General features: G+C 39.8%; 1 protein-coding gene across 1 annotated transcript in view; it reads right to left on the reverse strand.

Annotated features, from left to right (window-relative positions):
* Positions 1 to 5,784: 5,784 nt before the first annotated feature.
* The window catches only part of spata17 (spermatogenesis associated 17), a 97,109-nt gene continuing 87,022 nt past the window's right edge, over positions 5,785 to 15,871 (reverse strand). The window contains exon 9 of the mRNA XM_061963539.1: positions 5,785 to 5,911. Coding sequence (XP_061819523.1) covers positions 5,848 to 5,911 — 64 coding nt within the window. The 3' untranslated portion in view covers positions 5,785 to 5,847. The remainder of the gene's footprint in view (positions 5,912 to 15,871) is intronic.

Consider the following 15,871-nt stretch of genomic DNA (forward strand, 5'->3'; position numbering starts at 1 on the left):
CTATATTCAATTGAATAGACTGCAAAGACAAAATACTAAAAGGTTTGAACTGGTAAACTTTGTTATTTTTTGCAAACATTAGCTCATTTCGAATTTGATGCCTGCAACATGTTTTAGAAAAAGCTGGCACAAGTGGCAAAAAAGACTTAGAAAGTTGAGGAATGCTCATCAAAGACTTATTTGGAACATCCCACAGGTGAACCGGCTAATTGGGTACAGGTGGGTGCCATGATTGGGTATAAAAGTAGATTCCATGAAATGCTCAGTCATTCACAAACAAGGATGGGGCGAGGGTCACCACTTTGTGAACGAACTCAAGAAGAGTAAAGGGTGCACAAAGTTAAGTTGTTTATGAGTGCCTTTACTTAATTATCTGTTAGTAACTGTACCCTGTTTGCAAGATTGTTACAAACTGCAAATACTTTCAAAATGTGCATTTAATTTTTACTATGCTTATTTTCATCAGGTTTTGAGAAAATCAATGACTTGCAGTTCAATGAAACATTTTAAAAAACGTTCCTGTATGACATTCTGACTACTAAATTGCATTTGTGCATGGGGTATTTTCTTCAGCAAATTTTATTTATGCAAGCAAATAATAACCTGTGTGTGATTACAGGTTTAGACTGTAATTAATCTGATTTAAAAAAATCACTTCACAGTCCTAATATTTTTCATGTATATATTATTATATTTATACTTGTTGTAGTAATAATATGATTAGAACATTTGAGCATTATGTTTATGTTCAATTACAGTAAGTGTGTTTATCCTAAACATTCTTGCAACTTCATTTTACACACTAACAGTTTGAAGTCTTTTCTGGGGGACATACGTCACGATAATATCGCACCATAAGCTTAATATCGTGATAATATTGTACCGTGAGATTTTGATATCGTTACATCCCTACTATTCACCCTTTCTCTGTTAAATGAGACACTTTAAGGACTCTCTGCCTCTCTCTTCCACCTCAGTGATGGGATGACTTCTAAGGGGAAGCTTCCATTCAAGATGATATTCGGAGACCAACATGATAAACGAAACAAACCACATATACAGACGGGAAGGGCGTGCTCTAGAGATTGCATGATGGCTGGTGGTTAAGAAATGTTTGTCAACCTGTTTCTTGGCTTCTTCTGAATGCTCCTCTACCTCTGTTAGTGTAAAACGTGAGTCGGAATGGAAATGGGATCTTTATGTTGTCCTCTAGCAGCAACCTTGTTGAGATCCTTCAACGCTGGTATAGCCAATGCTCCAGTGACGTGCGGTGAGGTTGATGGCTGGTGAGGCACTGACTTCATCACAGTCAGATTTACAAACATATGAACCCTAAAGAGTATCTTATTCACCATTTGATTGGCAGCAGTTAACGGGTTATGTTTAAAAGCTCATACCAGCATTCTTCCCTGCTTGGCACTCAGCATCAAGGGTTGGAATTGGGGGTTAAATCACCAAAAATGATTCCTGGGCGCGGCGCCGCTGCTGCCCACTGCTCCCCACTGCTCCCCTCACCTCCCAGGAGGTGAGCAAGGGGATGTGTCAAATGCAGAGGACAAATTTCACCACACATAGTGTGTGTGACAATCATTGGTACTTTAACTAAACTTTAACTTTAGACATACAAACTGTATCACACAAAAAAGCACATTTAATTAAAAAAACGTTGTTATGGTCTTATCTTTACTTATAAGTGCGGGAACAGTGGTGTTCGTGTTGAAGGAGTTGTGAATGAATAAAATATGAAATCCGTGCTGCAGTCTGCAGGTGTACCTAATGTTGTGTCCCTGCAGTCGTTCACGGCTCCTCCGGCGCGAGCAATGTTGTTTTTGCACTTTTTGGCTTCTTGTTAAGTGACTTTTTTTTTGGGTGGATTCGATCTTGCACGTGGAGGGCTTGGGTGTGGGCTTTGGTTGGTGTGGCGCTCCCGTCGGGGGGTGCATTCTACGGCGGGGGTGCATTAACCGGCACCAGGAGGCGGGATTACTGCGAGCCTCACACAGTGCGTCTTCGCAGCAGTTTTATGATTGCTCAGCACAAGAAATACTTTACACACATACAGTTGTTGACAAAATACACTGTACATTATATACCTCAGCTAACTAAACTATGGAAATGTATAATATAGTTCATTTAGCAATACGGTCTCACTGCACAGCAGGCCAGCAGTTAGCCGAGTCCGCAATCCATGTTGAGGCACAACTGAGTGACGTGCCTCAACTGGCTGCTGATCACCGCACCGTCTCTTCTCAGTATTTGAACGGCAAATGTGAAAATTCAGCGATTTTGAATAAAAATAATCTAAAACTGGTGAAGTTAAATGGAAAATAACTTTATAGTATAATCACTGAATACATATAACAATTTAATTTTTTTTTTTCCTTTTTACATTTTTTTTCTTTCCATGATGGCAGATGAGGCCCCTCCAGTGACCGCACGTCACTGATGTACAGTATATAAAACATTAATGGAGGTTTTTAGCGCTTTGCAGGCGGAGTAGATTGAATCCCCATTACCTTGTTTGTTCTAACTCAGGCAAGCTTTTATTTACAAATTAGAATTAAAAAAAAAAAAAAAAAAAAGAGGAAAAACCTGTCTTCTTGTCTCACATAAGGGTTGTGAATGATATGGAAATTTCCCAAAAAAAAGTGTGTTCACTTTAAGTATATAACATCTGGATTGCTTAAAGTTTGGTTCTCCTCATGTGCAGTAATTTGTACCCTCACTGCCCTAAACACCAGACAATGAGTCACAACATGCTAATAGACTAGACCAGAGTCTGCCTGCTCCCTATGTGTGTCAGTGCCTAAGACTACGGGTGAATCACTTACTGAGACCCCTAAGCGCATAAAACAACATACTAAAGTAGGTGATGGAATACCAGAGTATTTTCTTTGCAAAAAAATAGTGGGGTATTGAGGGGAAAATAACTATTTGTTCACTGAATTTGTATGTCAAGTTCATTTTGGAATACAGAGACAAAATGTATAAAAAATAATTTGTATTTGATTGAGGGAAATAATCATTTGATCCAAATAAAAAATTTAGGGCCTGATCTACTAAATGTGTGGGTGTATTAAATCATGTGCAAACTTGAAAGCACACACAAAGCTAATCTAATAAACTTGGCGTCTCTGAAATGAGCAAAATAAAGAGCGCTATCCATTTAGCCTGTCTGTCTTCATGAATACGCAGAATACTGTATATGATGATTATTAAAACGCCCAAAATACTGAGAGGAAATATAATCAATTAGCACTTAACATTGTTATTAATCAAAGCTAAAACTGTGGCTTCTGTTTTTGTCTATTTTTAGCGCGTCTATAACATTCAGTTATGAATGGACAGTTATGACATGTCCGTGAGAAAGGCGGCCTTGGAGCTGCAAAAACATATAAACGAGAGAGAAAATGTGTCTTTCTGTGTGTCAACATATTTGGACTGTCACAAATACAAATATTAGACCTGTTGTCTATCTAACAGTATTATTTTACAATTTTGTCGCTGCTGGATGACTTAAAGGTGCCATATGTAATAATTTTATGTCAAGTCATCATTAAATGGCCCTGATATGTCCAAAGGCATTAATAAATCATGTTCTTTTCGAAAACCTCTATAACTGATAACGGTAGTTCAGCCGGGATAAACTCATTTCAAAATGAGATTTTCAGCCCTAAAATATTGTTATTGTTTTCATTTCGATGCCTCGGCCGCTACCGTTTGACCAATTAGAAAGTCCATGAGTGTGTCACATCCACATTGCCAGTTACGCACTGCCACCTTCGCCTAGCTACTGCCACTGGTAAAGTTACTCAACATGTCAGACCTTAGTAAATCTAAAAGGCGTCGTTACGATTCTCAACTTATTCATGACAAAGCCAGGAACAAAACGAGGATTTGTATCGGGGATGCCTTTGAAAGATGGAGACGATTGAAGGCGGAGAAGATTTTTTCATCTGACGCCAAACTTGCTAATTTCCTCCTCTTATTGTAATAAATGGAAATGGACATTTCGTATGTAAACTATATAGTCCAATACAGTTTATGATCTTGTCTAACAAAGTTGATATGTTCGTGCAACGAATGCTTAGCATGCTAGCCCGGTCAATGACACACCGACATACAGGCTAACAGGGGAAATATATGCCCGTTAGCCTATATGTCGATGTGTCATCCAACTGACAGGGCAACATATATTATCGACAAATAAAACCTATGTGGATATGGGTAGTGTCAGTGCTCATTGCGTTCTCTATATGCTGATACGCTGAGGAAAGAGGGTTCCAACATTAGCACGGCTAATTGCGGTTTCTGGTACTGTATCAGACACATATGGGGTGGTATTTGCTTGGCACAATATAATGTATTACATGTAAGGATTTTCTACTTTGTGTATTGAGATGGTAGTAGGCTACATGATTTATGCGTAACGTGATTTTTACGTAACGTGTGTTGACTCATAGAATCGCACTCTGCACTGAAAGATGGTGATTGATTGAGTTTAGTTTATTTCGAACATGTAACACACTTACAGTATAATACATCACACATAATTTCATATAATTTCTCTTCACATCATGTCCGAAAAGTAGTTGGATGAAGCAAAACTTATTTAATCCTACCCCTTTTCCACTTCAGAGCGTTTACAAATACATATATTCATTTACTGTCTTCTTTTTGTAACACAATTACATCAGTGAATGAATAATACAGCAGTTCTAGCAATATATAATTAGTATTATTACAATGAGTAATAATACTAATGTAAGTAAGTATTATTACGATACATCTACATCTACGATATGAAAAAAACATCTTGTAATATGTTTTTTCTTTCGTCTGGATCGTTTCAGACAAAACTCCACAACACCGCAGCGCCTCCCAGAGCACACCTTCAGCGTGTTATAAGTAGGTTCTGTTGTCGAGATCAGGGGTTCTTAACCTTTTTGATGTAGGGGCCAAACTTTTGCACTACAGAGGGCATGTTTCCAGTTTGTGTTTATTATAATAAACAATCAAACTTAGCATTTATTCTTTGCCCATTTGTTTGGTGAAAAGTTGTAGTGTAGCTTGATACAATTCTGTACATGTGTCCTCTTGAGTGGGAGGACCTTGCAGGTACTGGAGGATCTTAATTCATTACAGTGAAGTGTGTTACCAGTTTTTCTCAGCGACTCCGTTCCCAGGAGCCTTGATTTACATGCTGCTCATGTGTAATTCTTGGCTGACTTTTAACTTTTTAAGAGTCCTCCTTACTTCACCAGGTGAAATCCTGCATGGAGCTCCAAAGCAAGGACGATTGACTGTTACGTTGTATTTTTTACCTTTCCGAACTGTTGCGCAAATTCTGCCGTCTTTGTATTTGTGTGCCTTATGGGCACTGTGAGGGTGCGTGAGGGACAGGATGCTTGCTTGTTGGGGATCAAATACTTATTTCCCACAATTACATACAAATTATTTCAGAAACATTATTTAATATTTACTTTTAACATTCACATTTGTATATCCCATTTTATGCACAAGACAGTTCAAAGTGTTTTACTTAAAACATAAACAAAAATCAGCACATTATAGTAAACCAAGAAAAATCACAGCACAAAATAGAATAAAATAGGTAAGACAACAAAATACACAAATATGATACAAATGATAAAAGGAACAGAAAATAAGCCAAAAAAGCGTAAAATAAAAAAATGTAAATTAAGCAAAATCATAAATAGATAAAAAGTACAACTCAGGGCATTCAATCGTTCGCAACTGGACTGCTTGGTTTGTCTTGCAAGACGTTTCGCCGCTCATCCGAGTTGGATTCATCAGTTCATGCTCATAGACTTAGATTGGTAAGATCTAGTCCAACGGTTGGTGCCAAAACCCACATTTGGTTGATTGAACGCCCTGAAATGACAACGACCTGGATGAATGAGAACATTCATAGGTATAAAAAGTACACGCTAAAATAACAACACATTTGTAGATGCTATAGGTGTAGGAAGTGGCTAATTAATTTGTTTTGAATCTGGATTTAAAAATGCTGAGCATTTCGGCAGACCTGCAGTTTTCAAGAAGCTTGTTCCACAGTAGAAGAGCATGGAAACCCTACTTGCCAACCTTCCCGATTTTCCCGGGAGACTCCCGAATTTCAATGCCCCTCCCAAAAATCTCCCGGGGCAACCATTCTCCCGATTTCTACCCAGACAACAATATTGGGGGCGTGCCTTAAAGGCACTGCCTTTAGCGTCCTCTACAACCTGTCGTCACGTCCGCTTTTCCTCCTTACAAACAGCGTGCCGGCCCAGTCACTTAATATATGCGGCTTTTACACACACATAAGTGAATGCATTTCATACTTGATCAACAGCAATACAGGTCACACTGAGGGTGGCCATATAAACAACTTTAACACTGTTACAAATATGCACCACACTGTGAACCCACACCAAACAAGAATGATAAACACATTTCGGGAGAACAGCCGCACCGTAACACAACATAAACACAACAGTACAAATACCCAGAACCCCTTGCAGCACTAACTCTTCCGGGACGCTACAATATACACCCCCGCTACCTCTCCAAGTTTTGTTTTGACTCTGGGAACAGAAAGCAAACCTGCTCTTGACAACCTGAGGGTTCATAACAGACCATCGTATAAACCAGTAGTACCTCCATTTTCAACATTTTTTGTAAAAATGTTAGCCGTCTTGGTTATCATGCGACCAAACATTGCACATAACATGTTATGTTATGTTATTGGGTTGAGTTTTTCCTTGCCCTGATGTGGGATCTGAGCCGAGGATGTCGTTGTGGCTTGTGCAGCCCTTTGAGACACTCATGATTTAGGGCTATATAAATAAATGTTGATTGATTGCTATTTGGTTGTTTATAATTCATTGGAATTAAACAAATAATCCCACAAATTGGTGACTTTGTACTTTTTTCATTGGGTATGGCTGCAAAATAAATTATGTAGCCAAAGATAGTTGCAAGTTCCAGCATTTTAATAAAGAAGGTGAGAAATACTGCAGAATTAGCACAGTACAGAGATGGCGTAAATGTGCCTCTCCCTTTCTCTCTCCTTCTCCACTCATTGCTGTCTTTGCCAACAAGAGTCTACAATAAAAAGCAAAAAGAATGTTAAATGTTCATTAATTCTGTATCCTCTATAACATGCTATAAAAATTTGAGATAAATGACGGCCGATAAATATGTTAAAATGTATTATCGGAAATTATCGGTATCGTTTTTTTTATTATCGGTATCGGTTTTTTTTTGTTTTTTTTTTATTAAATCAACATAAAAAAACACAAGATACAATTAGTGCACCAACCCAAAAAACCTTCCTCCCACATTTACACTCATTCACACAAAAGGGTTGTTTTCTTCTGTTATTAATATTCTGGTTCCTACATTATATATCAATATATATCAATACAGTCTGCAAGGGATACAGTCCGTAAGCACACATGATTGTGCGTGCTGCTGGTCCACTAATAGTACTAACCTTTAAGGTTTTACTACTTACGTATAAAATACTACACAATCTAGCTCCATCCTATCTTGTCGATTGTATTGTACCCTATGTCCCGGCAAGAAATCTGCGTTCGAAGAACTCTGGCTTATTAATGATTTCCAGAGCCCAAAAAAAGTCTGCGGGCTATAGAGCGTTTTCTATTCGGGCTCCAGTACTATGGAATGCCCTCCCGGTAACAGTTAGAGATGCTACCTCAGTAGAAGCATTTAAGTCCCATCTTAAAACCCATTTGTATACTCTAGCCTTTAAGTAGACCCCCTTTTTCGACCAGTTGATCTGCCGTTTCTTTTCCTTTCTCCTCTTCTCCCCCTATCCCTTGTGGAGGGGGAGACGCACAGGTCCGGTGGCCATGGATGAAGTGCTGGCTGTCCAGAGTCGGGACCCGGGGTGGACCGCTCGCCTGTGTATAGGTTGGGAACATCTCTGCGCTGCTGACCCGTCTCGGGATGGTTTCCTGCTGACCCCACTATGGACTGGACTCTTACTATTATGTTGGATCCACTATGGACTGTACTCTCACAATATTATGTCAGACCCACTCGACATCCATTGCATTCAGTCTCCCCTAGAGGAGGGGGGGGGGGGTGGGGGGGGTGGGGTTACCCACATATGCGGTCCTCTCCAAGGTTTCTCATAGTCATTCACATCGACGTCCCACTGGGGTGAGTTTTTCCTTGCCCTTATGTGGGCTCTGTACCGAGGATGTCGTTGTGGCTTGTGCAGCCCTTTGAGATACTTGTGATTTAGGGCTATATAAATAAACATTGATTGATTGATTGAACAGTTAATTTGACAAATTTGTATTAATTACTAGTTTCAATGTAACTGTTTTTATATTGTTTTACTTTCTTTTTTATTCAAGAAAATGTTTTTAATTTATTTATCTTATTTTATTTTATTAATTTTTTTTTAAAGTATCTTATCTTCACCATACCTGGTTGTCCAAATTAGGCATAATAATGTGTTGATTCCACGACTGTATATATCGGTTGATATTGGTATCGGTTGATAACGGTATCGGTAATTAAAGAGTTGGACAATATCAGAATATTGGATACCGGCAAAAAGCCATTATCGGACATCCCTAATAAAAATGTATTTGTTTTTTGTATTATTTGGTCTTTGTCTGACCTTTTGGAATGAATTACTAAGGAAAACCGAAGTACCCGTGTAGTAAGTTTCCTCACTGTAAGTGAGGCTCTTAATCATGGCTATAATGGACAATATTACCGGCAGCAGGCTAATGATTAATGCCTGAGTCGGTTAAAAAAAACTGACCTCCTTTTCTGCTGTGTTGCACAAAAAGCTGTTAACTCGTACTCTAAATACACACCACAGATTTACCTGACATAAAACTACCAATAAATCCTGTGTGTCTGACCTGTTCTCCTTCCTAACTGATATCTTAGATTAAATAAGCGACTGTCCGAAGCCAGAGGAAACATCTTGCTTGGCAAATGTGGAGACACAGATGTAGAAATGCAAGATCACATTACAACAAGACCACAGATGGTAACAAAAAAAGGAGACCGGAAAGAGATTTTGTAGCAGAGTGAGCGTTAGTTGTAAACGAGTGCAAAGTTTTGATGAAGGACAAACTAATGTCAGAGACTGAGGCTGTTCCAGCTTCCTGCTCCGCGGCTAGCACATGTGATCCCGCCTGTCACTCACACTACATTGCCACGACAATCATCGTGGCGCCGACGCCCGGGGGCCGGGACAAGCCTGTCCTTGTAACAAACAGTAGCCCTCTGTGATCTGACGCCGATAACTGCCATGAAGGCAAGCGCGCACAATGGACAAACTTACGGAGCCACATGATTCCTATCACATGAACACGTTCTATAACACATCATGAAAGTTCACAGAATTCTAGTTTTTTAAAACTGAAGTTATCCGCTACATTCTCTTCTTAGTGGTAATTATTTGCTACATTAGTTTGGATACTCTAGATAGGTGCGTTCATGCGTACATGCATTCATTACATGTGTGTGTGTGTGTGTGTGTGTGTGTGCTGTGCTCACATATCATTATGCCACATGTGTGACAGAGGAGTGAGAGAGGGGCACTTGGCGTTTTTGTGTGCGTTAGCCACAGGGCAGGGAGCAGAGACTTGTCAAGCTGTGGAAGAGATGGCAAAGTGGACGGTGATGCCAGCGCTCTGTGACAGCTCTTTCACACACACATACTGACACGGGGGGGAAAAAAGCACGCCTGAACCACCAACCCTCAAACCTACCCTTGTGCACAAACTATAGCTGTGAAAGCTGGGATGCAGCAAGAAAACACGACTGGTGGAATCTCCCTTTAACTGGAGGCCGATTGGTGTGTGTGTGTGTGTGTGTGTGTGTGTGTGTGGGGGGGGGGGTGAGGTGGGCTTGCGGGGAGGTAGAGCGGGGGTTCAAAGTGTCACATCAATTTGTGGCTGTGCTGTTTCTGAAAGAGGCTAACCCCACTGCCACTTGAGTTTAGCACAACAGTGCAAAGCATACTGGCAGACAGGATACATACAGTACCGACACACACGCACACACACACACACGCACACACACAAGAAACACACGGTTTAATTGCAGACCTGGAAAGAAATGCAAACATAAAAAATGAGAGGATAATCACACTCCAACTACCGTATAAGTCGCTCCGGAGTATACGTCGCACCGGCCGAAAATGCACAATAAAAAAGAAAAAAAACATATATAAGTCGCACTGGAGTATAAGTCACATTTTTGGGGGAATTTTATTTGATAAAACCCAACAGCAAGAATAGACATTTGAAAGGCAATTTAAAATAAATAAAGAATAGTGAACAACAGGCTGAATAAGTGTACGTTATATGAGGCATAAATAACCAACTGAGAACGTGCCTGGTATGTTAACATAACATATTATGGTAAGAGTCATTCAAATAACTATAACACATAGAACATGCTATACGTTTACCAAACAATCTGTCACTCCTAATCGCTAAATCCCATGAAACCTTCCTCCTCAGTGTCGCTCCTGGTATGCGCCCCGCTAGCGTCCATTCTTTCTGCTGTTCGATCACCGTTTTCTGCAGCATATTTAACTACGTCCAGCTTGTAATCTGCAGTATATGATTTCCTTTTCGGTGCCATTTTAGTTCAGTCCTTCTCAGTTTTTATAAGTTACCGCCAACGTTGATGTGATCCATTTTAATAGCTCCGGTAGTAGCGTATAGCACAGGGGTCACCAACGCGGTGCCCGCGGGCACCAGGTAGCCCGTAAGGACCAGATGAGTAGCCCGCTGGCCTGTTCTAAAAATAGCTCAAATAGCAGCAATTACCAGTGAGCTGCCTCTATTTTTTAAATGTTATTTATTTACTAGCAAGCTGGTCTCGCTTTGCTCGACATTTTTAATTCTAAGAGAGACAAAACTCAAATAGAATTTGAAAATCCAATAAAATATTTTAAAGACTTGGTCTTCACTAACTGACAAAGAAACAGATAACAGATTTGGTGTCCAGTTCAAAGTCTGACATGATTTATTTAAAAATTTGAGAGTTGACTTTTGTATTTTACATGAGTTATTATTTGTACAAACATGGTGCAAAGTAATTCATGATTTGTTAAAAAATGTTAGTGGCTAGCTAGTTAAAATGGGGTATTGTGATTTCACAAGACTGTCTTAGAAGTGATCATTTGAAAATGTTCAATTTGAAAAATGTGCATTTAGAAAAAATATAAAAATAAAGTGTTGCATATTGATATTTATCTGTTTCTATATATATTTATTGTGAGAAATCATTAAGATGATCAGTGTTTCCACAAAGATAAATGTCATTAATTATTAATAATAACATAGAGTTAAAGGTAAATTGAGCAAATTGGCTATTTCTGGCAATTTATTTAAGTGCGTATCAAACTGGTAGCCCCTGCGATGAGGTGGCGACTTGTCCAGGGTGTATCCCGCCTTCCGCACAATTGTAGCTGAGATAGGCAACAGCGCCCCCCGCAACCCCAAAGGGAATAAGCGGTAGAAAATGGATGGATGGAAACTGGTAGCCCTTCGCATTAATCAGTACCCAAGAAGTAGCTCTTGGTTTCAAAAAGGTTGGTGACCCCTGGTATAGAATATAGCAGTTAGCATTCCAAAACCCACAATGCACTTCTGCCATGACCCTCCCCCGCCAAATTCTTATTGGTTGGCGTGTGTGTGACGATTGCTGACATTTGCTTCATCGCTCACACGAATGAGATAAATAATATTATTTGATATTTTACGGTAATATGTTAATAATTTCACACATAAGTCGCTCCGGAGTATACGTCGCACCCACGGCCAAACTATGAAAAAAACGTCGACTTATAGTCCGAAAAATACGGTACATTAAGCTGACCATGAACAGTTTTGGCATGTTGGACCCGCAACCTATAGTTTGCCTTAAAAAATTGTCAGTACAAATGAAATAAACGTACAAAAAAGTGAAACCTTGCAAACGTACAAGAGGTGTTCAGAAAAATTCTGTTTTTATAAAGATAATGCTCAGTTTTGATTGGCACTGTGTTTGTTATGGTCATGTCCAACGTTCCCTCTAAGGTGCGCGCCTGCGCAATTGCGCACTGCTCAAGCTTCCTCTGCGCACAGCAAATATATGCCACGCACCAAATCAAATCCCATCTGAATTCTAAACAAAATAAACACATTTATTCTGTGTAATTTGGCAATGCAACTCTGAGTGACAGTGACAACAAGCGGCCCTTACGGTGTTCGTCAACACCGTTCAATTGAACACCGTTCAATTATTGTAACGTCTATCGAGATGCTTCGAGGACAGGAATTATATCGATCACTTTATTGAGCAAAACTGTTTATATTCGGCCATAACCACACCAAAAACATGAGTAAAATACTTCTATCTAAAAAAACTAGTCATTTTCTGCCATACAAACCAGGCCAAAACCAACTTGTCATCTGTCACCAACACGCATAGCACTATGCCACTGGTGCGTTTATGGCCACACAAAAAGTCGGACAACTCAAACACCACACAAAGTTACACTATGACTCCTCAGTCATACGTGTGCTTATTCTACGGTCATTTATTATTAATGTTAATTTATTTAAATTAATCATGGAATGCTGTTACTAGAGAAAGTTACAGGAATGCACACTTCATCCTATGCTTACATTTCATTGTGCAACATGAGGATGTTTAAGGGGAACTAAATGTGATCTCTGAAAGGGGTACAAATGATTTCCAAAGCAGGACCCCCACCCAGACATATTGTACAATACTAATCCATAGCTTATGAAAAACAAGATTTCTTTTAATTTCATTACAAGTGGGCCAAATCACTAATATTACAAAATAATCTCATGAAAATGACTCCTCTCATTTGAGTGTTATTATAAAAGATTGGTTTGAGACAGGTGTGCTGCTGGTATTGCCACGTGTGATGTTGCTCACATGTGCTTCACTGAATGCTCAGGGAGTTTTTGTGTTTGCTCACACACATGAACAATTAGAGGGAACATTGGTCATGTCGTGAATAATTACACTGAATTAATACTGAGGTTGTGTCATTTGCTACAGTAGTACCTCATCCTACAAGCTTAATGTGACAGAGCTCTTAACTCAAAACAAAGTCTCTCATTGAAATGAATTGAAATCATTTAAACCATGCTTGCTGCCCCCCAAAAGCACACTTTTAGCATGTAACATGCCTTTTAAAGAAAAAAACAAACTGTTAGATCATAAAGCGGTTCGATACAAATACACGTACCGTTACACCCCTATTATTTTGATTATTGTTTCTCAGCTGTTTGTAAATGTTGTAGCCTCTGCACATGCGCATAGCATAGATCCAACGAATCGATGACTAAATTAATCACCAACTATTTTTATAATCGATTTTGATCGGTTTAATCGATTAGTTGTTGCAGCCCTAAATGTATCTAAATGGCTTTGCTTGGATCCCCCATTGTAATCAGACGCTGTGGTCAGAAAGATACTTATTTTTCGCAATCCTATTGTTGTGGGGCTCGTACATGCACCTGCATCCTCAGCTGCTGCCATTTCAAACGTAAAGTAGTGTATAGTTCAAACTTGATCTGTCAGTAGACTCACTATGGAAGCACTAAAAACTACAACAAAGATGTCGGGGAGCAGAGGCAGTCGGAGTTGAGCCACGTAAATAAGACCGCCCACAAAACGGTGCATCCTGTATCGACGGTCAGAAAACAGCTTGAAAAGAGTCTGTAAAACATAATTTTAGGAACATTTTGACCAAATAACCAACATTATATATTATGCAGACCACAAGGAAGGACTTTATATGTAGAAAACAAAATCATAACATGACCATAACAATTAGTCAAGAGACAGTACTGTATTAGTATTATGCTAATACTAATACAGTACTTTCAAATAAGAGTAACTTGTAATATAAAACATTACAATAAGAGTAACTAGTAATGCTGGAAGTAATTTGCCCAACACTGCATACAGTACACATATATATCAAATACTTTTCCAGGAAATATAAATAGCTGCTGGAGAAAACCCCCTAGGGGTAAACTGGCCAGGGCCCCCAGACCACTTAAACCACTCCTCCCCATTAACGGGCTCCCAGATATTATTATGCTCCCCTGGGAACAGGTGTGCTCCAACCAACCATTTACCCTCGTTCCTCTTTTTGTCTTGCTCAACTGTCCCACACGCCTACCTCCTCGTCATGATGCTGCTCAATATTTTAGATTGATTTATTTGTTTCAGTGTTCTTTGGGATGAACTCCTCTCCCTTTCTCTCGCCTTTTCTCTCTCTCCTTCTGGGCAAACTGAAACCTATTAGTGAGCAGAGCACTTGTAGCAGAGAATGTAGGGCAAGCGAGGAGTAATAAAAAAGTATTGACTTTTCGGCGACTGTACGCTGCGTGAAAGGGGTGCCGCGGCCTTGTCCGACATGAAAGGAGCTCCATTAATTTCACTTATTTCAGCCGGGCCCCTGTCAGGAGGCCCTAATGCGTCCCATGCACACTTCTTGCAAGCAGCCACCACTCAAGACAGCGCCATGCAGCTCGAGTCTGCTTATCAAATAAGTTGACGTTCAACATTTAAGCAAGAATAAAAGTGGGGGATTGAAAAAGAAACGAGTAATTTCTAATTCCTTTCTCGAGACACAAAGAGGCCTTTCATACTAAGCTATTTTTTTTTACCAGCCTCACCTCCTTCTATTGATTTTTACTCTCATGTTGAGGCTTGCTTTACTGGAAATTGACCTAGAGTACCAAAACAATGACACTTTTGGTTCAAGTAGGTGATTAAGAGTCAATGAACCTTAACTTCTATTTGGTTAACACTTTCCCACCCATTGATTTAGTTTTGCATGACTTTCTTGAAGGTGGTGACTAGCTGTCTATAGCAGGGCTATTCTACTGGCGGCCTAATATGGGCCAGGAATGACACCAGTATGGCACACAAGTTCTGTTCAAAAAAATGGAAGAGACTTACAGTAAATCATTTCAGCAGAGTCCTAAAAACACTAGAGCATTGTCATTTAGAGGATCTTTGACTATAGCTTTTTGGCAGTAAGCCCTTAAAGGCCTACTGAAATGCGATTTTCTTATTTAAAGTGGAACATTATCACAATTTCAGAAGGGTTAAAACCATTAAAAATCAGTTCCCAGTGGCTTATTTTATTTTTCGAAGTTTTTTTCAAAATTTTACCCATCACGCAATATCCCTAAAAAAAGCTTCAAAGTGCCTGATTTTAACCATCGTTATATACACCCGTCCATTTTCCGGGGACGTCACACAGTGATGCCAATACAAACAAACATGGCGGATAGAACAGCAAAGTATAGCGACATTAGCTCAGATTCAGACTAAAGTCCCCAAAGTTACGTACGTGACATGCACATAGCGGCACGCACGTACGGGCAAGCGATCAAATGTTTGGAAGCCGCAGCTGCATGTGTACTCACGGTACCATGGCTGCGTATCCAACTCAAAGTCCTCCTGTAAGAGTCTCTGTTGTCCCAGTTCTCCTCAGGCCAATGGTAAAGATTGACTGTCATCTTTCGGGAATGTAAACAATGAAACACCGGCCGTGTTTGTGCTGCTGAAGTCAGCCGCAATACACCGCTTCCCACCTACAGCTTTCTTCTTTGCTGTCTCCATTGTTCATTGAACAAATTGCAAAAGATTCACCAACACAGATGTCCAAAATACTGTGGAATTTTGCGATGAAAACAGACGACTTAATAGCTGGCCATCATGCTGTCTCAAAATGTCCTCCACAATCCGTGACGTCACGCGCTGACGTCATCATACCGAGACGTTTTCAGCAGGATATGTCGCGCGAAATTTAAAATTG

This window comes from Nerophis lumbriciformis, linkage group LG06 (genome assembly GCF_033978685.3).
Source record: "Nerophis lumbriciformis linkage group LG06, RoL_Nlum_v2.1, whole genome shotgun sequence".
NCBI classification, from domain to species: Eukaryota; Metazoa; Chordata; class Actinopteri; order Syngnathiformes; family Syngnathidae; genus Nerophis; species Nerophis lumbriciformis.